Source organism: Poecilia reticulata, chromosome 13 (genome assembly GCF_904066995.2).
Source record: "Poecilia reticulata chromosome 13, P_reticulata-male-v2, whole genome shotgun sequence".
NCBI lineage: Eukaryota > Metazoa > Chordata > Actinopteri > Cyprinodontiformes > Poeciliidae > Poecilia > Poecilia reticulata.
Window position 1 is genome coordinate 17,610,422 of NC_088842.1, and position 27,292 is coordinate 17,637,713.

At 38.0% G+C, this 27,292-nt stretch overlaps 1 protein-coding gene across 2 annotated transcripts in view; it reads left to right on the top strand.

Moving 5' to 3' along the window:
- sphkap (SPHK1 interactor, AKAP domain containing) overlaps window positions 1–27,292 on the top strand; it is a 122,229-nt gene that overhangs the window by 22,989 nt on the left and 71,948 nt on the right. For both annotated transcript variants that reach the window (XM_008425398.3, XM_008425401.3), the window contains exon 2: window positions 19,805–19,892. In XM_008425398.3, coding sequence (XP_008423620.1) covers window positions 19,849–19,892 — 44 coding nt within the window. In that variant the 5' untranslated portion in view covers window positions 19,805–19,848. The remainder of the gene's footprint in view (window positions 1–19,804; window positions 19,893–27,292) is intronic.

The following is a 27,292-nucleotide window of genomic DNA, read 5'->3' on the forward strand; positions in this document are numbered from 1 at the left end:
TATCCCTGGCTGTCTGATCTGAAGGTAACTGAGCTTCTATTTAGATTACAGACTTTTAGCATTCCCACCTTATCACTCAGATCCATCTTGGATAATGGAGATCCTTGTACATTTTTATTTATAGAAATTTTCCAGGCCAGACCTGAAGTGATGCAGTTTTGTAACATAGAGATCAGGGGTGTGAATATCGGTAGCAGCCTCTTCTTCACACATTTCCTGGCAAACACGGCTCATTTACCATGGTTTTTCCATGGTTATTTCAAGAATACTGAAATATATATATATATATATATATATATATATATATATATATATATATATATATATATATATATATATATATATATATATATATATATGGTGGATAAAGAACAGAGGAAAGCCGTTGTGGTGGATGTAGCAATACCAAGTGACTACAACATCAGGAAAAAGGAGCATGAGAAATTGGAGAAATACCAGGGCCTCAGGGAGGAACTGGAAAAGACCTCGAAGGTGAAGACCACAGTGGTGCCTGTGGTCATCAGGGCCCTCGGGGCAGTCACCCCCAAACTGGAGCAGTGGCTCAAACAGATCCCAGGAACAACATCAGGCATCTCAGTCCAGAAATGTGCAGTTCTAGGTACAGCCAAGATACTGCGCAGAACCCTCAAGCTCCCAGGCCTCTGGTAGAGGACCCGAGTTCAGAGGATGAAACAGACCACCCGCGGAGGGTGAGAAGGGAATTTTTTTATTTTTATATATATATATATATATATATATATATATATATCCTTTCTTCAGATATCAATCACAAAAGTGGCAGGTAGAAATTACTTCATCAGTGGGTCCAGTTCCACAGAGATTGTCAGCATTTTTATTTTTCCGTTAAGGTCACTTTCATTATGTCACCTCTCCTTTACTGATGGGGCTCAAGGATCCTATAACAGCTGTGGAGGGAGAGCTGCTCTGGGACACATGCCACTGTCCAACAGTGGTAAACAGTACATGTGGAACACGTGTACAACACATACACAAGGGAAAAATTGTTCTACAATGATACTATGTGGGAAAGTAGTTGAGGTGTCAGTGTAGCTCAGCGGTGCCCAAAGTTGGTCCTCGAGGGCCGGCATCCTGCATGTTTTAGTTCTCTCCCTAGTGGTAGTAACAATCTCCTCACCAAGTCAATGTTCTGCTTAGGCCCTCTAACGAGCCATCATTTGATGCAGGTGTGCTAAACCAGGGAGAGAACTAAAACATGCAGGATGCCGGCCCTCAAGGACCGACTTTGGACACCACTGGTGTAGCTAGATGTTTTCTCTCTCTTCTTCACCAGTATCGTCCTTCCTCTCTTTCATTTTGCAAACTGTCATGTGTCCCATTCCTGATTACTCCAGTCAGTTACACACTATTTCCACAGACCAAATATGTTTGGTCTGTGCCGACCTTTTATATTTTGTATCAGATGTCATCGGGGGGGAAGCTCAGTGTCTGTAGCCATATGCGGCTTTCTCCACTTTGAAAATTGGGTCAACTGATTTACCTGCTTATACAGCACAGTTGGAGTAAATACATGGCCATTGCTTTTTGCTATAATCTCTTGCTATTGGACATAATATGGATTGACGTGACTTACTGCTGTTCACGTGGAAACGAAACAGTCTGAGACCAGAGAAGGTCGGATCATCAATACAGATACAATCAGCTAATAGACAGAGGAACTTTCTCTTAACATCTGTCTCTTAACAGAAGACTAACACCCATCCACATGGCAAAACACAAAGACTCACAAAAAACAGACCTTTGCAGCACACTGCAGCATCATTGCTTTGCTACACTGGTCCATATCCAGTGTAGAAAATCATTACTACTTCAATGAAGAGGAGACAGAGGCATATCGATTGTTTGGTAAATGTGAAGAAATATCATCTTGTGGTTCCCTTCCGACTCATGAACGCACGATTGTGAGCAGCTTTGTGTTTAGATGTCATGTTTTTATTCAAGAAACAGAATATTGTCTGCAAGTGAAGCCACCACAGATTAACAGCAATGTCATAAGCAATATTGGCCTCATTTAGTCTAATTGGTTTTAGACTAAATGATGATGACTAAATCCAAATTTATCAAGGATGGCTCTGGGTCAATTCACCGCTTCACCAGATTGCACATTACTTTTTGTCTCCCCTCGCCATACATTCATTTGGCTTCTGCTACGAAAGGAGAGAAACCTGAGCAAGAACACAACAACCTTCCAAAAATCTTATCTTTGGGCGTAAATGTCTGAAAAGATGAAAGCAGGAAGAGAAAAGCATTGCAGATTGAGTCTACAGCAGGATGAGGCAGGCCAGTCAGAACGGAGTCCATGTTTTGCAGAGTCATGCACGTTTTCTGAAATTTAAGACCCAGCTTAATGCTCTGTTGAAAATTCAAATCAAATAAACATTGCACAGATGAAATATAACCATTATTCAATAGAAACCCATGCTGAAGAAAGTCTAAATGGTTAGCATTTTGGAAATTTTAACATGGACACTGACTCATTGTCAGAGCTGTGCAATGTAGCTTTCAGATAAAAGGCTCGGCGCCTTTGATTTTGCCATAGTTTACTAATAAAACCTGACATATGAGGAATAAAATTAGTCAAGCCTGTGCAGCAGCCTTTGGATGAATCTCTGCCCAAGGTCAGCCAGTTTATTCCGAGCTCTTAACATTGAGCAGCACTATCATTTGTTATTTCTGCTTCCTAATGTGAGGCTCTGCTATTCACATTTTCCACCTTTGCCTACTAATGTGCAATCAGTTACGACATCCTGAGTGTCAACACCCCAATCTTCAGAAGCAGGCCGAAAAACCCCCCTAAAAGAATCATTACCCTGGTGATCATGTAGTTATGTATCCAGCCAACTGTTTCCTAACAAGTGTATAATGCACAAGAAGCATTTGGTGAGAGGCTGCACTCTGCTTTTTACAATTAGAAACTAATTTCCACCTAGGATACACAATTTAATAGAGCAGTCAAGCAACTCCTTTGTACTTGTCTATTCAGTTACTAACACATTGCCACAGGGAATGGGTGAATAACACAGATTCAATGCCTGCAAAAGTAAAATCCAGTTCCTTTTTAGAATGTAATCAAATATTAGATATTTAGGATGCTGAAATGACTTTATCAAGTTAGATTGACAGCATTCAGCACTGCTTTGTGTAGTGGAGACGACTGAAATGAGGCAAAGAATCATACCAAATTGGTTCCAAAGAGAAAAGTGCCATTTGTTGTTAATAACACTTAGCGGTTCAATAAAACTTTGTCACAATCATTAAGTTGCTCCGTCATCTGCCTCCTCAGGTAGACTAGACCATTAAAGTGCAATCTAGTTAAAGCTTTAGCAATCTCAGCTCATTAAGATAGCTCTGTAGATAAATTGACCTCCATGAAGGAAAAAAAAATCATTTGGCCACTCAGAGACATTAGAAAGCAGAAGGGCCAGATGATGTATAAAATACAGAACATCATTTCATTGCATTTATTTAAAAATAGTTTCCCCAGTGCTGCTGAAATACTTCATATGAATTATAACTACTATAAGAAGTCTATATTTGATACTTATTTATTTTTGATTCTGTTACATGGACTTAACCAATAAACATGTTACCGACGAAGGGTGCAGTACCTACCGCAACCACCAGGGGACCACAAGAGCAATTTATTTGTTTTATTTTTATCAATTAAATAATCATTTCTACATACATGATCAAATAGATATTATTGTAAAAACAAATCACTTCATAGTGAAATTGTGTGTTTTTGATATTATAATGACAGAAATTATTACAAAAATAAAAAATCAGTTCCACTGAAGGGGCCCCTTAGTGTCCTTGGGGCCTTAAGCGGTTGCTTAGTTTGCGTTGCCTTGGGCCGGCCCTGCATGGGTTTGGAAAGTCCACTGAAACATGCAGTGCCACTAGTTTTACGTTTTTCATTCTGTCCTTGGGCAAGACGCTCAACTTCAAGCAGAACCTCCATTGCAGTCTAACACCTTGTGCCACCACCGCTGGTGTGAATGTATGTGTGAAGGAGAAACCCTGTGAAACTCACTCTGTACACACACACCCGGATTGAAAAGTTTGACTCTCCATTTGTGAAGAGGAGGAACCTTTGTGCAACTTCATAACTCTGTTATTGTTTTTTTGTTTTTGCAGTAAACTTTTCAAGCGTCGAATACAACAAGTCTCAAAAACTAGGTCAGAAAGGAACCGAGGCACAATATCAGAGTGAAGCTCAACAACACGTAGAGCGCAGGAGCATTGACTTACTCCGCACTCTGCTGCCCTCTGTGCAGACTGTTTGCTCGGCTCGTATGCCAGTCATGCTTTCTGCTTTGTGTGTTTACACTGGCGTATGATCAGCGTTCAGTGATACTGTCTGTTTTCCTGTTTCCTGACAACATGTAAGAGCTGCTGAAGGCCTAACATGTTTTGACAGGGCAGAAAATTGATCAAGTACCAGATCAAAAGCTCAATATGGGAGGGCGGCTGAGTGACAATTTTAGATAATTGTGAGTGCGTTGTATCAAATTAGAGCGTTAGTGTCAAGGGTAGGGCACACTCTGGTTCACATTTCTACAGTAAAGTCTGAAATATAACTATGTGCTGCAGGAATGTGCAGTGAATCGGGAAAACCTGGATTTAGGAGAATGGAAAAAGCGGTACCAGGGATTCCTGGGTTACACATTGCCACACGAATGCTCAAACTCCTACTCAAATAAGTGGACTGAATCTAAATATTATATATTTATATATAAAGACCAAGCATTACAATTTGCGAAGCTGTGCTGAAGATTTTTTTATCTGCATAAGAATGTTTGCTTATACTGCCTCATCTGGAAACATATTAGGGACAGTGTTGCAAATTGTGAACACATAACATTCAACTTAAATTTCAGCTCATAAAATGGTGGAAGCAAACCAGGATGAGAAAAAAGAATGCATTTTGTGATCTAACCAATTTAACAAAAACTAAATCCTCTTTTAAAGTATACTTTGGATTTTGATCCACAGCAACGGACAGTAACTCTGACAAAATACCTGAAGACCTAAAGCTAAGCAAAACACTACAAAACCAGATGGGCATGGAGTTTCCATTAGTGATGAACATAGTAAAATGCATCTACTTTACCAAACATCAACTCTTATCTCTTGCTCTTCTTCTAAAGTACTATCAAGAGCCTGATAAACTTAATAAGATAATTAGCCAGGTTATCTCAATTACTTGCAAGCCAGCGTGCCGACTGGAACACCTGAAGAGATTTAGCGCCTGTAAGTGCCTGACCGTGTAAAATGTTCATTGTTGAAGTCAATTAGAAACTATACAATCTTATCAGTGACATAGTGTATATAATCTGCAGGATGCACAGAGGAATTTGAATTTGGTTTATTCAGTTCAGTTCAGCTGCTGTTTTTACAAACTGTTACATCCTGAGGTCAACCAAATGCTCTGACCAGCTTGTCTAGATGCAAATGTCTTACCTTGTCTGCTTTAGTGATGAGGAAAGATGTAATTTGACTGTTAACCATTTTTCTTTTCTTTCTAGCTTTTTATTTAGTCAGTTTGAATCTTTTTAGAGGTTGCTTTGTGCTTCATGTGTTGTTGGAGGTCAATAGCTGAATTTCCACTGACCATATAATTGCACAATTTGACATTTCAAAAATAAACACACTTAATGGAAACATCCCATTTGAAAAAATAAAATAAAACTGTTGCTTTTCGCTAAAAAGTTTTGGTACAGGGATGGGATGGTTTTCTTGGCCATATTGAAATTGGTTTATTCCACAAAGCTAAACTGGAAACACTTTTTTTCACATCCTGTGAGCCACATGATAAACAACCGGATGTTGCAAACCACGAAGAAGAAGATGACAGGAAGTAGTTGGAGGATCATGGCATGGCATGTTTTTAATGACTTATCACATGAACAAACTTAGTAATTTTTTAATTTAATGGAAACACCACAATTTAGAAATTATGTGTCTTCACCATTAACATAACACAACTCTGGAAAAAATTAAGAACCCACTGCACTGAGCCCCACTGAAAACCCTGTGGTTGTTCCACCAAATATGGGTTTCTGAACTCTTCGTGCGTTAACACATCTGATGTTTCTAAATGAATGTGAACTTGTTTTCTTTGCATTATTTGAGGTCTGAAAGCTCTGCATCTTTTTTTTTTGACCATTTCTCATTTTCCTCAAATAAACACAAAATTTTTGTTTGGAGTTTCAGAGACATGTTGTCCATAGTTCATAAAATAAAAGCAAAATGTTCATTTTACTCAAACATGCTGTTGTAATTTGGTTCTTTTCTACCAAATCTTACTCATCTTTGTGTTATTTATGGCTGCTCACACTGAACCAGGCTGGAGTTACATTCCCAAAAGGGAGTCCTCCTTTCTATAGTTGGTACATGCATGAGAAATTAAGAAAATTTAACAAATAGTATTCATTTCAGATCATAAAAAGTGTGCATTAAGAATTTAATGAGGGTTTTTTTCTTGTTTGCAAAACTGATTACCATCCTAATACGAATGTTTGTACACAAATTTACGAGGATCATCTGAATAGATCATGTCTGGACCAAAAATTGTCTGGTCCTTCTTAACTCCTTCTACAATGAAATGTTTTCATGGAAGCACATGTCGCACAGACAGACATACACATTTTATACAGGTTAAGTGGATGGCAGACTATTATATTTAAGATCTGCAAAGAAATAAAATAAAAATGTTTATTTGAACCACTCTGTTGTGTGTACTGTGTATCCCCATCACCTCAAAACACAACCTTCACAATAGGAAATGACTCATTCGAGGGACCAAAGCATTAAGTGTCATTCGATACCGTGAAGTAAAACATTCTGCGCTCACCTTCGCTCAGTTCATCCTGTAGTTCAAACACTTGCTGTAACCTAGTTATACATACACACACTGCAAACAGCAGTGGACATTTGGTTGAAAAATGTATGGTCTGGTGCTTGCGTTTGAGGATGAGTGAATGTGTCTGTGATGTGGCCTGTCAGGTGCAACCAGGTGCAGGCCGGTGAAATAGAACTGCGGTGACTCAGGCAGACACATAGGAGGAAGTTGCATGTGGGGCTTAAATAGCAAATTTAAAGAAAGTCTCAAAGAACTGAGCTGTCAGGGTGCAAATACGGTGTACCCAAGACTTGGCCAGACTGTCTGCTGGCCTAGTCTGGGTAAAAAAACATAAACACAGACCTGTGTTTGGCATTCTGAGTTTCACTTGTATGAAAATGTGATCATTACTTTGTGTTTTGCTTCAGTTACTAAGGTGGTATATATTCTAAAGCAATAAAAAAGTGACTTACTTTTTTCTGTGTGTGGATTAATAAGACACTGCAGTGATGGATTTGTGTAAAAAGGCTATTGTAATGTGTTTATCTGCTGGTTATAGTTTTAGAGCCAAAGCACAGTTTAGAAAATAAAGCAAAGCTTGAGCACAATAATCTAAAAATAATAAGCAGAAGAGCATTACTTTACCTGTCAGTGTAGCCCTTAATTATGTGGGCTTCCTTTCAGGGGATCTGCAATTTCGTTTTCACATCTAGGATTTGACAGGTCAAATACAATCTTTCTTCTAACCCATTTATTTCCATAATGTAGGTGTAAAATGGCTGTTCTAGAGTATCTCCATGTAAAGTGTCCCCTATAGCTCAGGGCAAACTTCACACCTTCATCAAGCGCAGTGCAAGGTGAAACAAGGTGAAATTCATTAAATAAGTACATCGCATGGAAAATGTACATCTTTTCTTGAAGACAAGTCTCGTAAATTTAAAAAAAAAAAGTAAGTTGTTTTGAAATGATGAGGGACAGATTTGAAAAGTTGTCCAACTAAGCATTTTGTTTCTAATCATAAACAGCTCCAATTAACAAACGCTTGCAATATATTCATCATAAAACAGAATACAGAAAATGCATTTAGGAAAACTGAAATGTGTGTAGACCTTTCTGTCAATGGCTTTTATTTTTACTCACACATTATGAGTGAGCATACTTAAAGTCACTCTAGCATGAAAAGTTTACAACATGTGCAAAATGTGTTTGAAATGAGCCACCTTCACTTTTTTCTCCTCACTGAAAAATGTTTAGGTGATTTTTTTCAACTATACGTTGCTTACACTACTGATTTTCTATATAACTAGTTTTTATCAGTGTTTCAATACTTGTTCATGAAAAAATACAAGAGATTGTGACCCAAGTCTGTGACTCAATCTGCACTGAAATTGGAAAGACTTCAGAACCAACATGGACTGGATCTCTAAAACCTTGAACTTGAGCATTATAGACATTTTTCATGTCATCACCTGACCTTCTATGAAATGGTTAAGGTCATCTCCACTGAGTCATCATAGTGTATAGAAATTACTATTTGTCATGGTGACATTACACAAAGTTCGCATTGCCTTCCTTCTCTGTGATGTTTCAACAGCAAGTGTCAGTAAAACGAGCTATTAGCAACTTTCCCAGTTTTTTTTTATTGCTAACTGAGGAAGCATTTACAGTAAATAAGCCACAGACTGCAGCTCTGACAGAGATGCACCTTCAATCCTGCTAAACGTTAACACTTTAGCAGGACACTCCTCCTCACAACCTGTTGGTTATTGACTTAGTATGATGATATTGACTGCACTCAAGTCTTACTGTTGGTTCAAAACAAAATAAATGTAGCTTACATCTAAACTATGTTCATTATTTTTTAATGTTAAGCTGGGGATGCTGGTACTATAAAATAGAAATGTTTGATTATTTTAGAAAAGACTGGAGTTTGGCTTGAACGTTGGAAAAAAAATTCTTGTGAAGATGTCTGCACACTACTTGAAATACTCTTGTCTTTTTGTTCATCAACAGCTGTCAATAATCTATTTTTATCTCTTTTGCCCTGCTGATGTTTATTTGAGCTCCCCCTAAGAGATTTGCACTGGTAATTTAGAACCTAGGGCTATTTTCAAACACATTTAACATGCTTATATTGTCTAAGTGGGCTTTGCAGGCAAACCGGAAGAGTTTGATAGCATTTGTGAGCATTTCGAAATAGAATAGCATCCCATCCTAGTGTTAAGGTTTATTGTTTTTTTTTTCTTGAGCTTATGTCTGTATGTGTCTGAAGTGCATTTCTATGTACAATACGTGATAGTGAATCATAACATCTATTTTAATGTTGTCTGAGAGCCTGATAACATGCTTTCCAGTTATGCTGTAGGGATCAATCCTTTCAGCATCCATTAGTAAAGCACTATGAACTTATGGGATAAGCCTGCAACCGGATGCCTGCACCATAGAAGCCCTGCAGAGCAAATGTTCTCATCTCTCCCCTCTTTCAACCTTTATTTACCCTCTTACGTTCTATATCACCACGGATTTATCCCTTGCTAAACTTCACACCCTCAATTACACTGATGAAAAGCTTTTCTCCTGCACTTCAATCTAGGCTTTTAATTCACCAACGAATGTGAGGCACAAAGCAGTTGGGGGAGAAAAATAAACCAAAGGCCTCTTTTTCTTTACAGGATGCAAAAAAAAAAAAAGAGGCCAATCACAGACACATCTGCTGCATCAGTGAGCTTGACAAACTGAGCTCAGACATGTTGTGACGCGCTCAAGCTGAAGCAGGCTATTTTTATAAAGATGCTACATGTGTGGTGTTTTTCAGAGTTATTTGTGGCATATTATGGCAAATGTACAAGCAAAAGCTCATGAAACAAAAGCCAGAATTTTTTTATCATAATTTAGGTGTAGGAGTCAAAGGTATTTTCATCAATTTGTTCATCTTGAGTGAAAATTATTAATCTAAACATTTTTGACCTTGTCAGAGTTACATCAGAGAAACATAATCTAGTAAGTACAAAACACAGAGTTTTTAAAATGATGATTTAATTTATTAAACAGAAATAAGCTTTCAAAACCCATCTGGGTTGAAAAATAATGTACACATTGTTGTTTAGTCATTATCAAACCAAGCTCAATTTTACTTGATATTTTCAGTTAGATATTTTTGAAAAACAAAATTACTTAATTAGAACTGGTCTGGCAACATGAAGGAGGATAAAGGATCGCACAAAGCAACACATCGTAACCTGATCTCAAGAGAAAAAAAAACCTGATCTAAAATTAAATCCTTCACATCTATGAACCTCGTTTACATGAGAACAATTTAACCTTAGGTCACATTATATTACTGGGTAAAAAAAAAAACATCCTGACTGCATCATTTGGTTTATTTTCATGTCATATTAGAATATTAATACTGATCAATATCTCAACATGAGCGATGAATGCAACCCAAATTCTCCTGCGTGCCATTTGTCTAAACTCACACTTCCCACACGCTACCTTAGAAGTGAATTCAACCACAAGTTTACGTAAAATCATGGTGCATTGAACTGACTATGAGATGAAAGGGAGAAGTGTTCTGTGAAAACAGATGATGAGTGATAACGGGCAGCCGAATCCAAGTGGCAAGGAATGACATTCATTATCCGCTTGATGAAAAGCATCTTCTAACACATTAACAGCTCAAATGGTGCAAACTGCTAAGAAGCCTGATGAGAAAAGTAGAAAGATGAAGGACTGTTGAGGAGAAAAAGAGAAGTGTTAAAGAAAAGGTGAACCTTTGATAAAGTGCTTTATGTATGAGAAAAAATGAAGAGGAGGGGATCATTGTCGACAATACTTAAATAAAAATCAGTAAGTTGGTAATTAGCATACAACTGTGAAAATAAGGGTTATCTTAAACATGGGAGGTCTTCTTCAGTATACTTTATTATCACTCAGTAAAATCTTCGGTCCTTTATATCTATAAAGTTCCAAAAACTTAAAACATATATTTGCATGTTTTAAAATGAACGTCACGTAGAAAACAAAGATCAGCTCATTTTTCCTCACACATTTCCCATTTGCGCTTCTTTTTAAGGCCTTTTCTCCCGTCACTTCTGCCCTCGTCAAAGAGATTAATTGATTACATAGTGCAGATCTGGCTCATTAGAAGACTACTTGAGCGCATATGTGAGGCCTAACAAGCTCTGTGGCAAAGGCGTTCGGCCAAAAGCTCGTTAAGCCTCGTCGAGGCTCGTCTGAACTTTTCCAGCACGCTGTTTGTTCGGTCTCTGTGGCGACGCGATGCCTCATTGGTTAAACAGGGCAACATACTGGACGCTGCCCCACCATCCACTCTACTGTGACAAATGTGCAACCCAGAGCATGAAATTGCATCGTCTCATTATTTTAAACGTGTAAATAAAACTACATCTCAATGTACTTTACAAAATAAAAAAAATGTAAAAAATCTAATTTATACACAGGGATATGGTCAGTTCAGCCCAAAATACAATTACATTCATTCCAATTTGATCTTCATTAGTTAGCAATGAATTTAAGATCAATTTGTTATTTGAAGTGGTAGACGTTTTCCAATTTAGGAAACTCCGCTGACTGCACCAAGTCGCTGACTTTGTCGCAAACATTACTCCTGTGGAAGGTGACAGTGGAAAGCCAAATGCTTTGAGTTAAAACTAAATCATGGCATGGAGTTTTCCCTGCATGTCTGCGTGAAAACATGTAAAACGTTGGTCAATAATAAGAAGGGTTTGATTTCTGTGGTACCAACACAGATTTCTTTAACCACTGATGAAAATGGTTATATTATAAATGTCATGCAGAAAATGATTTAATGTGAATTAAAGCAGAAACAAAGCAAATCAAAATTTGTACTATTAAACTTCCGTTTTAAATGAAAAAATACAATCAAATATTCAATAACAGCACCCCAAACGGTTTATCTTTCTTCTGTGGAAAAATGAACAGGTAGCTTATTTTGCACACAGCCAGTTTGCCACCACTTTATTAAACTCATCCCATTCTGAGAGAAAAAAATAAAATCCATCTGGTGTTTTATTCCAAATGATCCTCTCCCACATTAGTAAAGACCTTTTTTTTTTTTTTTACTGAACTCTCAATGTTAAATCTCGTGATCCCCTCAGTGAAATGTGGTGCAGATATAACTAAAACTTCAACAGTTTTACAATTATGTGACTTTTGAAATCAAATACATCAAAAATGATATTAATTATCTGCCTACAAATGGCTTTTGCATCTTAAATAATGCAAGTTATCAATGTACATTTGTCACAACATCCTCATTGTGTCAAAACGGTGCCTTTAAAGTAAAACCTGACTAGTGATGAATCCTGGAGCATCAGCCTCCCAGGCATCCCACTGTGAAGCAGTGATGGGCTGAGATCTAGCTGCATCTTTAATAATGGCCATTTGTTAGTCAACTTGCACACGCAAGTAAAAAGTTTACACTTAAACTAACACCATGCCAGCAGGAGCATTTGCTAGGCAGCGTCTGTCCATCCTTCCCACTGAGAGAGTGGGCTTAGAGTAAAACACAAGTGGGAGATTGCAGACAAAGAAACAGAAAAACGCAGAAAAAAATACAAAGAAGCCGACAACAGGACATGTGTGATGCAGAAAGCTGAAAAACGATTTGTCATAACAGTCCGTTAGCAATTACCCAGAAACAGAAGAAAACATGACTGACCAAAGCAGCTAAGAGAGCACACATGTTCGCATTTTCACAGAAAAGAAATCTGTTTTGCAGTGTGATAGAAGGCTGGCTTTCATTTTATTTCCCTCAAGTTTTATCTCCTTCCTCATACGCTCCAGACTTTCCTTATCTTGGAGTCTTAATCTTCCTGTGTGCTTCTGTGCTGTTTTTCTGAAATACATCCCACACTCAATGTAAATAGTCTACACCCTTGAATATCATTGTTGGTAAAAACAGCATTTTGACATGTTTGCTGCTGCAGCATGACTCAGCTAAAGAGATGCTGCGCGCGAGACAAAACTGCAGTCTGCAACGGATTACGGTGAAAACGTAACGATCATGAATTCATCTTGGATTTTAACATTGGTAACAGTCATTGGTAACCTCACAGAATGATTTTTGCATCCTTATATATTTATGGGAAACGTGAGGCGGTTGGTTGACCTGACTGGGTTTACTACATGATGTGTAGCAGCTAGTTTTCCATAGTGGCGGCACTTAAACATAATTAAAACGCCACCAACTTTAAAACCCTCAAGTATTACGTTGAGTGGAGCAATCACTCTGTCTGTCTCCACAAGAAGTCTGTGGTATTTTACAGTCAAAGCTAACAGACAGTAAAATCATGTCGGTACAGGACATGTTTCTCTGTGGATAGGGATACTGTCTTAGCAGCTTCAGCCAGAATCTTCATGAGGTCTTTGACTTTTTGTCTATGGTCCGGCTCCACATTTTGGACGGAAACACATTCGTCTCTGAGACACAGAACCCGTCTCCTTCCTGATGGACACAATGCTTGGATATCCCCATCTCTACTTGCATTGTTTGAACAGATGAATGTGGCAGAATTATCCACCCAGAGACAGATTTGATGCACGTTATAATCAGGTGCATGAATTGCTGCAGCTTGATTGCTTAGTCACGAGTCACAGCCACAGGAAGCAAAGCCTGGGGGCACCAGTCCAGTCTGTGACGACGTCTCACAGGAAGAGAGATGAGCGGGGGCAGCACGCCTGGTCAGGAGCCTGGACATCCAATTTGCATGCCCGTAATGAAATCAAAAGAAGCCCAAAAGAAGTGTCATGAATTCACGACACAAGAACAAAACAACTCTTGCAAGAGCTTTAGAGAAAAATAAATAATCTTAGCCGAAAACTGATTTTAAATTATGTCGGGGTCCTGTGACAATGAGAAAGTCTGAGAAAATCATTCTACAGCAAAAAAAAACAAAAAAACATGCATGATCTGGCATCTCGAGAAATCCTTTCATTGCAAAATAAAAATGTGATGGAGCCGAAGCAATCACATGGCTCAAACCCATTCCGCTGTTTTCAAGAGCATGACGTGCTTCACTTTGATCTGTAATTTTTGATTGTTGCAGCTTTCTGTAAAGCCAGAGTGTCTTTGCTGCTGTTCTTTTTATCCTTTAGAGTGTAAGACACAGCATAGCTGCGGCGCTTTTTAACGATTATGTTTTATTACACCTATTCATTTTAGAAAAAATAAAGATTGTTTCCTACTGTCATGAAATAGAAAAAAATAAATAATATTCTTGCATAGCCACCAAAATTACAGTCCAAATCGACGTGTTGATTCGTATACAAGCATCAACAGACCACAGCAGCATCTCACTAAATTACAGTACAAGCACATATTTTTAACTAAAGTCGCATTTCAGTTAGATAGGCTATATCATCTTTTTTGTTGGTCTTACAAAATATTTTGATTAAACTTAATGTTGAGTTTTCACTAGCTGTGAGCCTTAATAATCAAAATTAACATAAGGTAAACACTTACTATTTACCACCCTGCACATAACTAACCTGTGGAATTTGATTACTGAAATGAATCGACTTTTTGCTAACGTGCACCTGTGTGCTATTCTTACATGCACACATGTGGAAGCATAGACAGACTATGTTCTGCTGAAATTAACAATTACACAGCAAAGAGAAACTGCACAGAGGAGAGAGGGGAAAAAATATATATTTCTTTTGGACATTTTTCTCTGCACAGAAAAGTGAATTAAACAGAATACTCATGGAGAAATCCTTCAATGTGCACACAAAATCAATACCCCGACTTTGAAATCTCTTTATTTGAAGCAGTACATTCACTGTGCCTGATCGTGTGGTTGTGCACATGAAATCAAACTCATAGTAGGTTATTAAATATGCACTTTGTTCACAGCAGAAGGAAGGGAATGATGCTGAAGAGTAGGTTAAAAATACTGGTACAGATGAGAGGAAGGTTTGGATGAAACTCAGCCTGTCAATAAGAGGATTTCTTTAGTTTCAGCCTGCCTACCAAACCTTGTCTGGATTATGCCGTCTTGTTTCAAGTCTAAAAAGTTGCACTTTGAGTACTTTAAATCACTTAATGCAGTCAGTTTAATGTTTCATCCCCAGTTTAATGTCTGCTGAACTGAGCTGTGGATGAATTAACCACCAGTACTTTATGTAGTGTTTTAACATCTTACCGCATAAAAGATTTCAAAGCAGTGCAAAAATCGGTCAACATTTTCTGCTCTTCTCACACACTATCTATTCTTCCTGCCAAACATTAATGCAAGTTCCAAAACATGTGAAAGATACTTTTATGTATCCCAACATCATTTTTATTCATTTGGGTATGCTTTTTTTTTCGTCCATGATGTGACGGATACAACCACTGCTACAATTTGCTCCAGGAGAGTTTTTCATTCATTTAAACCTGGATCTGGCAACCTTAAGTTAGTCTGTAATATGGAGCCATTTACAGCTGGTCTGTTCTTCCACACCAATGCACATGTCATCTAGGAGCAGCTATATATGTGGGCAGAGTGAAAACACACTCTGTGGACCCTGGTAATGGGTAGGAAATGTCAGCGCATCCGTCAGTGACCTCTACCTATTGTTCCCTCAAGCGTCATTCCTACTTTTTTACTTTTCTGTGGGGCATTCTGGTCCATCTATCACACACTTCAACTCACAACCTAATAACATCACCTGCTTTGTTTTTTTTTTCCTGAATTCACACATAGACTTCTATCAATGCACACTCTACTTCATTCTTTTTAAAAACATTGGTGTACTCGTCTGTCGCTTGAGTCATGATCTCAAACCAGTGTTATGCAGCTCTTTAGCATAACGTTGTTGACAGAAAGTATAGAGGACTCCCAAGTCAGACAGGGAATCCTTTTTGGAGAAGAAGCAGCGACTCGCCTCTCTCTCTGTTACTTGCACATAAGAACAACAAATTGTGACAGTACACCTTGTTCTGTTGTTCTTGACTGACAGACTAAGTCTTCTTGCTCAGGTTAAAACTCCTGGTGACACATTTGTTTGTCACAGTGTTTTCAACCCCTCAAAAATTCATCCTGGAGGCATTTTATTACTCACTACTTTAACAAGAGTCTGGATGAGAAGAAGTAAGAAATTTATCAAAACCTCGCAAGGTGAGAAGTGTCATGTTTGCTCTAGCTATAACATTTAATTCTGGCTTTTTTTTCCTGGATTCTGCCTAGTAGATCTTTTGTTGGCATTTCCCAAGAAAGGGAAGACAGGGCCTAATTGAACTGTTGGTGTGAAGTTCATCACAGATAGTTTTTCCAATTGCCCTGTTGGTATAAAAAGATGGCTTTAATGTCTACGAGGACAGCTTTGATTCTGATTGGTCCTGGATCGGAAAAGTAACACAGAGATTATTACTGAGGACCTATCCCCTCAGAGCGGCTGACCAATCTTTAGACAAAACTATTGATAAAGATCACATAAAAAAAATGTTCCATTGCACTATCAACTCTCAAAAAGAAAGAGATAAATCCCGTTCATCCCCAGAGGCCCCTGTATCGGGAGCAGCAACACTATTGCCAAGGAGGAGAGACAGAGATTACCTCTGAACAGATCCATCTAAAAGAGTTTAGGATTCTTCCTCTCCTCAGACGAACGACTGCAAGTAAAGGACGGACTCTCAGAAAAGGGGCTTCTCTATACTGATGCTCTTTTCTATTACAGTTCAGCCAAGAAAAGTAATCACACTCCTGGCAGATTTACATTTAAATTACTTTCATTGAATCAAGACTATTACTAGTAATAATTTTAAAAGATAGCCTTTAAAACATATTTGTCAAACTCAACGTCCGGGGGCCAAATCTGTCCCCCATAGCTTTTTATGTGGCCCTCTAGACGCCAAATTACATCAACAAGTGTGTCCAGTTTTTTCACAAAATCCTCAAAATTTGCACAAAATCAACAGATCCCCACATTTTTTTTTTCTAATTTATTGCAAATGTTTCTCAAAATTGGTCAAAAACATTGTGACTGCTGCCTCAACCGTACTTGATGTCAAGTCATAGTCTGTGATTGATAAGAGAAGTATTAAAAAGTCACAGTTAACATCACATATTAGCGCAAATACAAATATTTCTAAATTAGAGTTACAAAATATGTGATTTTGATTACAAAAAGCTACAAAAATAGTAAAAAAATTCTGGAGGGACATCTATTTATTAATATTTTAACAGTTAAATAGATTTTTCAATGCATTCTGGCACAGCTGGCCTAGAATGAACATTCAGATTTTGATTTGGCCGAAAATGAAAGTGAGTTTGACACTCCTACTTACTTTAAAAGATCGAATTGTGAAGAATTTTTATTTAATATAAACGCATGCTTTCAAAAATCATTTATAACCCTCTTAATAATAGTAACTTCATAGCTGTCAAATGCATGATCAGCTTCCACTCCTATTTTTGACAATTTATATTTAGTGACGGCTGAAAAGCCTTAACGGTCACCTTTAGCTTCCCCAACAAACTTTTAACCAGATTCAGTCTGAACCACATTAAACCGTTAACAATATTTATATTCAGTCAGAAGAACTATGCTGGTGAAGAAAAGGAACTATAACTCGGGTCTGTTCTGTTAATGCTGTCTCTCATTTGCACAAAGTTGTTTATTCCTGTTCCTATCTGTTACTGCCCTCTTTCTGCCTTTGGTTTATTAAGTAAGACATAACAGAGAGAAGGCGACCCTAACCCATTAATCCAGAAAGAGAAACTCCATCTTTCTTTGGCAGGTGTTGTGGAGAGTCTTGACCTCACACCGGAGTACAAAAGCTGCCAAAAAGTGTGTGTGGGTGATTTAGATATGCCAAGCTGCCATCCTGATTTCCCTTTGCGTTCTGAATAAGCAGAGCGAGTGATGCAGAGTCACATTCTGCTCCTCCTGTCCCACTTAATTTAAGTCTTCTCCGGTCCTCCCTGTGGTTGAGCAAAAAGGTCATTTCCTCTATATGCCACTAGACATAAGTCAAATGTTCACAAGACATACAAAATAATATCAATCTAACAATTACTGTGACTTTATCCGTTGTATTTTGGCCACCTCTGCAGTGTTCTTCAGGGATTTTAAAGTGAAAGCTTATGCTATAGGTAGTTTTATGTCTTGTTACCACCCGTGGATTAAATGTTCATTTGTGTCAACTCAGCTAAGCAGAAGAGACACAAGTTGCACCTGTGATGTGTGAAAATACTACAATAATGGGCAAATTAATACTATCCAGTAGACATTTACCTGCACAAAGTCAAACTTTTTGTTATTAAAATACAAACGTTTCTATCCAATTAGATTCAACAGTGAATCCTCCTCCACCTATGTGTTGTGATAAGGAAGCTATGCACCATAGATCATGTGTAACACTATCCTTGTTCTAACCCTGAAGGATCAATTTGTACAATTTATTTGCAAAACATGATTTGGGGTTTAGTTACTATTTGAAAAATGCTTTCAGTTGGAATTTAAATAAACTAGGCAGGAATTACTCCCTTTATTGCCCCAATTACTACATAATGAACTAAAATTAACTCTGAGGAAAGACAAGGTGTTTCTATGAACATGTTGCTTTAGGTTTTTTTTCTGACTGAACACCTGGAAATGCATGCATATTTTCACAACCAACATCAGTCTGATGTTTGATTTTCTCTGGCTTCCTTCCACTGTTTGTCTCCATATTTTCATTTCTGAAGACATATCTGTCCTGATTTTTTTTTTTTTTAATTAAGAAGAAGCCAACAAGTGTCAAACTCAATGACAGCAAAACAAATCAAACTTTAGAAGTTAGCTGAGCTAGAAGAAGGAAATGAAAATAGTGGCTCATTTTGCTGTCAGTTTTGAATCGGCGAAAAGTGAATGAATGCTTCAATATGCCTCATGCCATGGAAATGTATGTATTTCTCTCCTTCAAAATATCTCTAAAAATCATTAGAGATTTTTAGAGATATTAATTGAAAGCTTGGATAGAAAAGTGTTCCTTCCTTCTAAGCACTCTGAATGTTAAGTGAAACAGCCTCATTATCATGAATTTTGTGTGAACGTCAGCCAAATAAAACTCAAATCAATGTAAGCAAAAATGTACAGTGGGTGTGAAGGGAGCAGTGCACACAAGCAGTCAGATTTTCTTCACATACAGAACTGGATGACCACGTGTTTCATGAAACATCAGGATATTACTGAACCAGGACCAAATATTTTAAAGGCTTGAAATGATCTTTCAAACCCTAAGAACCTTGCTGACGTGACTGCATTAAAATTCATATTATTATTATTATTATTTTTACAAAGTAATTTTTTAAACAAGCATGCTTGATGTTTTTTCTGCCCTCAATTTTTTTTGTCTGTGTATAGAGACAACTTTTCAAGGGTGAGTCTATCATCTACCACACATAATTTAGTTTATTTACCATAAAATTGGCACATGCCACACCGAGGTACATTGAGCCATGGAGACTGGAACAAGATTATATTTAAGTCCAGCAGGCTTAAATATAAAAGACTCTACATAATTAATCAAGAGTGGAGGGAGGGAGAGGTGGTTCACCCAGGGCGGCAAACTGACTAGGACCACCTCTGTATAAAGTTATGCTATAACAACTACAATCATAAGTTACTGATAAATATTTCCAAACTATTACTTCTGTCATAGTATGTTGCAAAGTGCCAGGCAAAAAGTGGAAGTATGCTGCTACATTGGTTTTATATTGTTTACGTCCACAACTCAAAACACCTGCTGGATGCAGATAGGTAAAAAAAAAAAAAAAGAAGTTATGCAGGAGACAGCTGACCTAGAAAAAAGGCGGCCATCTGTATCTGTAAACTTCTACGCTGACATAGAGAGCGGATGTGTTGTTGGTTAAGCTCTTTTACTCATTTGAAAATATTTGTGTCTTTCAGGCAACAAACCTTGATTGGTAGTTGTAGGACAAACCAGACTGAAGATGCTGTCGCTGCTGGTCACTGCTCTGCGGGGCTTCACTGAGCTGTAAGTGTACTAATATGTTGATGTATGTCCTTTTACCAAGCACGAGCAGGAGCGGCTCATTTAAATGACACATTTTCTTTAAAGAGCTACAAATATTTCAAATCTCAATATATGTTTTTTTTGTGTTTCAATGTTAGAATTTGTAAAACCTTTCAGTCATGTGAAAGATTTTCCTGTCATTCCTTTTGCTGTGGAGAATATACTGTGGGGCTAAAACTTAAACATTTTAAATAATTATTTAGCTTCTCTCTTGTAGTGCTACCCATTTAGCTTCTTTCTTTGTTGAACAAAAAGTACAAACAGATCATTGTAGTGGTTTTGGGCTCCTCCCCGCCTGCCTTAGGAGGTTTTCAGATCCACAGGAGGACCTGAATCTTCCTATAGACAGGCTGTGTGTGTCATCTGGACTGGGAACGCCTTGGGACGCTCCACACTGAGCTGGAGTGTGTCGCCGAGGAGAGCGACGTGTGAGTTTCCCCTCTTGGGCCTGTTACTTTCACAATCCAGTCTGTGAAAGTCAAAGAATGGGAGGATATTATTTGCCACAAAATTTTATCTCTGAAATTTACTGCAAATCTCTCACAAGGGTATTTTAGTTCCCCTCTACATAGGAGGCTACTTTTTTTGTACCACCTTACCAAAGTCTTTCTCCAGCTGGGCTGATTACTAAACTTAATTGCAGCAATTTATCACCGGGGCCAGAGACAGATTTTCCCCGAGGTTAGGCAAGCGGGGATGGGGAAGGAGAAAAATGAAAAGGCAAGCACTTGTACATGCGGGGAGTGCTGAGGGGGGAGACCTTGTCAAGAAGCACTAATGCATGGCAGGCTGCTGAGAGTTCACGGCCCTCTGAGATACCCCTCATCATCAGTAACAGCAGCAGCAGCAGCAGCAGCAGCAGCAATGTCTCGGCAGTGAAGGCTTGCATAACAGGTGCCATCATCTCTTGTCAGGCAGAGAGTAAATAGGACAGATTGGGGGAAAAAGCTGGAGCTGTGTGCAGTTTTATGTAATACTGGAGATGAGGAGATACAAGAGAAGATGTTTTGTTCATGGTAAGTGAATCATTGTCTTAGCTGAGGCTAAAATGACGTGTTTTTCATGATGTGTGTAATTCTTTTTTAAATCACCTGTAGGCCACAAAGGCACTCGCACTCTCTGAAAGCGTTTTTAACGGCGTATCAGCAGACAGGCAAAACAGAAGAAAGAAGATGAAGCGTTTTATTAGGAGTGAAGATGGTACAGAGTTTGTGCATAAAAGCTGGCTTTTGTGTCATTTTCTGTTGCCTTAGCCATCATGAGCCCCTGATGACAAATGCAACAAAGGTTTCTGTCTTAAAGCGTGACAGGATTTTTGTGCTGCACAAGCAAGCCCTTTCATGATGCTCCATTATTGCCAAGGGTGGACAAAATGAAAGTCACTGCAGATTTCTTAAAATATCCCAAAGGCTATGGGACAAAAAGTTCAGTGAAAGACTGAAAAACTATTTATCTGCACTGAGCTGGAGGGCCTGACGAGCTGTCCTTAAAGACAGTAGGACGATTCTTGACCCGAATTAAGGTTCGTACTCATTCTGCCTGTAGCCCAACAACCGTAAAATAGTATCTATAAGGGAATGGAAAACAAAAAAAGTTGCTGGTTTGGACTTTGCAAAGGAGCATCAAACAAATAACAGTGGAAGGTGGAGAATATGTTAGTTTTTGATCAAGAAAAGAAAAATGCATGGAGCCTCTTAACGATTCCCAATATTTCAGACATGATGTTTCATTGGAGAGGTTTTCTATGTAACTCAGTGGAAGAGGCGCCACTGTTACCTGTGAGCTTTTTCCTCAATAAAACACTGGAGCTTTAGGCTGGCTATGTGGAGATGTGCAGCAGGCACCGTTCATGACTGAATCACCTCGTCTCTGCAGTGACGACTGGGTCAATGCTGTAGTAAACGACAGGAAAAGGGAGTTTTAAAAGAAAGAACATTAGTTCCAGATCACGGATGCTCTTTGTGAAGCCGTCTATACCACGTGGATCAACGATCCCAAGAGCCCGTTGAAAACATTCACATCAACTACGTTGCATGAATGTGATAAGCAAGAGTTCCTGTTTTGACACTTTTAGATTTATTGTCTGGATTTTTTTTTGTAGCTTCAGTCCTAAACCTTTGACCAGCTACAGAACAACCTGTGTGAGGTTAAATGTCATTTTCAATTATTTGCTGGCTCTTTGAAGCTCTGTGTATAACCTGGTTATGCAACAGCATGAACTGCGAATACTTCAAACGTCTTTGAACAGGAGCGTACGGCTGGTTTAATCTGTAAATGTGGCGAAATATCCGTAGGTTTTATAAATCAATCCATAGAATCTAGCAAAGATCTCAGTCAGAAATGCAGCTTGATCTATTATGAACCAGTCCAACCTGACGTTGAGATAAAGCTTCAATAATAAGCAAGCTGGAGGATAGAGGCGGTGAGTTGTAAAGGGCAGGAGGAGTTATACAGACGTAACGAGCAGAAACAAACGGGAGGACAAAAGATAATAATGGGTCTAATTATACCTGCTTTGAATATAATAGGTGCATTATCCTTCACTGCTTTGTATGTGAATGAATACACACACACACACGCACACACACGCACAGAGAACTGCATCATCCACTCCATACACAGAGTGGATGAAAAACAATGTTCATTAATCATTAAACAAAAGAAATCTGTAATGCCAACATCTGTGTGAAAAAAAGATCGACTTTAGATTCTTTCCTATTGTCATTCAGTCAATGTAGCTGTATGTCTGTGTGAATCAGTGAGTTTTCTCAGTGATTCAACCAAACTGTGCAACATCAGTCCAGCAGTCCACACGGTCTGCACACTAACGCAGGTTGCTGCACTGTGTTGACTTCTTGAGTAAGTACTGCGCTTCAGTCGGCTTCTATAAAGTGGACATCATGGTGTGTCTGGTGCTCATAAATAAAATAAGTCCAGCGCTGTTTGCTTCTCTGAGGATTTTCTTTTTTTCATTTCCTTCCGCACTTAAATGTTAAAAACTTACCAAAAGAACGGATGCTTTTAAACGTTGAACAAAGGTAACCTGAGTAAATACAAAGAGCAGGTTTTAATAATAACTTTACTAAAGAAGGGAGAAAATAGCAGAAAAAGTAACTGCACATTTTAATCTATTAACTAGTTTTTCCATCCTGAGCAGCAACAACTTCAATCAATGCAGTAAGCCTGTGCAGATATTTTGGACTCAGCATCTTTATGGGACAATTAATGACTTAAAACTTCAGAACTTAGCAATAATGTATATTTTGTTTGTATCTGCACTGACCTTCAATCCAAGTTATACACATTGCCTACTAGTTAAAACTCTCAACATGTTTATTTCAATTATGCATTTCCCTACAAAACTTTAATCAGTTATAAGTAACATCACAAAAAAGGAAAAAGGTTGCTTTAACAGCTCAGAGTTTGGTCAAACTCTCTTCCATGACGACCATAAACTATTTCTACCATAGTTTGCATGGTGCTTAATCTTTTCGAAGACTTGCATTTCTACAGATATAATTCTGTTCCATTGTCATGTAATGAAAATCTTAAGCTTCTCATTAAATCTGAAAGATTAAACCATGTTTTTAAGAGCTTGGATGTGACGCATTCTGTGACAAACTGTGGTCCAGTTTGGTGGTTGTGGTCGGCCAAATATATAAACAGTCACAGCAGGCTGTCAGTAATGATGCAAATATGGAGCAGTAAACTGCTAAATATCCCTGTTAACCATGTTAGGATGGTGCTAAAACTGTTGGAGGCGGAAGAATTGAACTGGTGATGGAAACAAAAAAAAACGTATAAAAGCGCAACTCGCGTGCGATTCAGTGATTTATAATACTCATCTGTCGAGTAGACCTAATATTGGTATCAAGCTGCGTTTGTAACTTTGCCTAAAATTCTCCAATATAAATACTGTGTTCTTTGTAAACAAATCACTTGAAAACTAGGTTTTCGAGTGTAAAAAATATCTTCTCTTTAGAGACATACAGAAATATGGCTGTTCGGCTCCAGCAGTATGAAAGTGGAGTAAGCAATGCTGGTAATTCAATATCTAAATGTTTTTCATGTCTGCATCCAGATGGTGCCTTCTACAAGCAGTTTTATTTGTTTATTTTTTATGATTAAATTTCCTTTTATCTTCTTGTAAAATTTAAGGAACAAGTGAACATACACATCGGGAAAAAACTTTAAAAATCGCATAAGGCATGTTGGAGAGCAGTCAGTCTCATAGTGGAATGCAGCAAATTCCCTCAGTGAATAATATGCAGGAAAAAAAAACAACTAATCTTTGTACATAATCTACAAGAAAGTCACAAGAAAATGACACCAAATGTATTACAGAAACTTAGGTGCTGGTTTTGTGATAGACACATTTGTGCTGCATTTACTGACTGCAGTCTCAATTTAATGTGCCTCGCAAAATTATTCTTCTCCACTAAACCTTTTCACATTTTGTCACATCACACAAGCTTATTTGTGTTTTTTTGGGACATTTTGTTTTTTTTATCAACCAAACCAAAGTAGTGCAAAATTGGAAAATGAAAACAAAATGGTACCTGGATTCAAAAACATTTTTCCAATAAGAATTAGAAGTGTGACGTGTAGATTTATTCAGTCTTAATAAAATCTAACGCAGATTCAAGAATCTCCCAGTTTCTAAATTGTTTGACTGAACCAAACTATTGCACGTTGAGTTCAGTCTGTGAGTAGCAAAAAAACTACCACCGCATAAAAAATGGTGGTGGCAGCATCATGCTGCGAGGATGCTGCTCTTCAGCAGAGACAGGAAAGGTGTTCAGAGTTTACGGAGAGATGGATGGAGGGAGATTCTGGATGAAATAACGTGTCAAAGGTCAAACACTGGAAGGGGGATTTACCCTTCCGCAGCACAACAGCTCTAATCCACAGTTTAATCTGACTGATAATCTGTGGGAAGACTTTAAAAGTATTGTTCAAGGAGAATTATACTTTCTCAAGACACTTTGTGCAAAACTAAACATTCTGGCATCAGCAGTTTTTTTGTTGTTTTTTTAACAATACATTGGACTCATGGTTTTTTTTACTCATTGTAATCTGACTGTAATTTGAAGCTAAACAGTAATCCAGCTGAGATCTATGCAGAACTTTGACTTCATGCTTGATGAAAGGTTCCCCCCTTATTAAAGTCCATATGCTGGCTTTGCTATGATAAAATTGCACAATTGACATAAATCAAGAGCTCTTCTCGTGAGTGCTGTGTCCATGGATCTAGCTGTTGCTTGTCACGCAGGTGTGTGGCACAGAAAGCATATAATTATTGCTCCGGGGTCCATGCCTGAAGTAGTCTCTAATCAGAGAGAAGATGGGATGTCTAACAGCAGGTGTAAATCAGCAATGATTTTCCCTCATCTTCCTCTCTTTGTTTCTCTGCATGATTGAGCTTATCATTAAGCGAAACTGCACTAATGGCTCTGACTGCAGCCATGCTGTCCTCCCTGTCCGCTCTGCTTTTTGCCTCTCTGTCCTTCCTTCACCTCGGTTTTTTTTCCATGGCTATCTTGTGAATTAGATTGGATTAAGTAGCAAATCAGTCAAAGAAAAATTATTGGTCATGACACATATAATTGTGCTATTTTTGTATTACAAAAAAAACAAAAACAAGCTGATTTTTCGCCGTAAGACCCGACTGGGGGCTTTACATTTTGAAACCAATGCGCGCAGTTGAAAAAGTTCTGATTTAAGAGCGGGAGTAAACATCGCACTGCACTGTGACAAGTCATAGAAGACTTTTTGGAAAAGTCTTCTAGCCAAGGTCAAGGTAACATTTTGAAACTTCCAGAGCAGAGAGGAGGGGATTTTGTTAGTAGAAAAGTTGTGTTGTCCTGCAGGAGGACATTGAGGGTTTGCAGCTGGAGACGGGTACTGTGTTAGATCTGACCTCTCGTGTTTAAGGGCCTGAACTGTAATATTTAAACAATGCATTTTATTCATTTAATAATGCTGCAATAATAACTCTCAGTACTGATTCAGGATAACATACCAGTGTGAATTTATAAAAACCGAGAGGACTAGAGTCTCTAGTCTGTAGAGCAGCGGTACATTATGGCTTATGTTTTTTTTTTATAATTTCTCCAATTTATTCTAATTATTTGAATCAATTTAAAAGTACTAAATAAAATGTCATTAGTGCAGTTGAGTGTGTGTGTTGTGCCAATCCAAAATTTCTGCCTTTGTTTCTACAAATAATCTTTTATTCTGACCCAAGGTGTCTGCATTCTGCAACTTTGCAGCTTCCACACTGCAATGCAATAAATCCAAAACCTAATTCTTAATGCCGTCTTTGTTTTTTGTTGTATAATTCCTACAATGTAATGCTCATTGGAAAAATAATTTTAAAGAATCTGTGTTTATCAGCTACTGAACAAATAGTAAATAGTTTGTTAAATTTTATTTTAGAAAATGTTTTAATTTTAAATGTGTTAAACTTCCACTGACAGTCGGTGAAAAATTGGACCATTTAGATGATACTCATGTTTTATTAAATTTTTTTATCAAAGCAACTCTGTAAATGACAGGGTTCATTTACAGTTCATTCAATGCAGTTCATTTCAGTGATAAAAAGCTTTAGATTTTGATTTTGATTCCTAATGTCTAAGGTCCCAGTGTTGATTCTGGTTTCATTTTAAGGATAATAATTGATAAATGTTGAAATGTGGCACCTGCAAAATCAACATTTACAAAGAGGAAAAAGTTCAAGGATAAACAGAACATATATTTTTAACACATTGTCTCTTACTAGTGTCTGGTGAAGACAGCTCCCAGTCACACTATCCCTTTGCTAATTCAGCATACACAATGCAGGCATGATCTGAAATCTTGTGGCATCCTCTCATTTTTGAAAAAGTCTTCTATGGGAAAAATACAAGTAAGAACAAATCCTCTCAAAGTCTGCTTTTCTACTGTAGCTGTCTGATTGCACAGCCGATATGCCTTTTTATTTAAAAATAATCTATAGCTTCTTAGACATGTTTTTCTGTTTTCACAAATACTGAAATATTTTGTGTTCCCTTCTCTCAGTAACAGCTTCTGCACTGACGGTGTTGGTGTTAGTGCCATGTTTTAGCACTTATGGTGTGTTCACTGATTAGAGAAAAATCAGACTTTTAGTTTCTGGCCATGTGGTCAAGTTGAAAACGGTCTGATGAACTAATTTGCCCATTTCCCTGCTGATGTCACAATGTGTTACAGGGATGATTCGAGATTCCCATTTTATGGTGGTTTTATGGTGGTATAATATTCTACAAGGTGATATGTAAAATCTTTTGCCAAGTTAGCTCCTGCTGATGATGTCAGAGGGCAGGAAGGAACATATGCAGTTT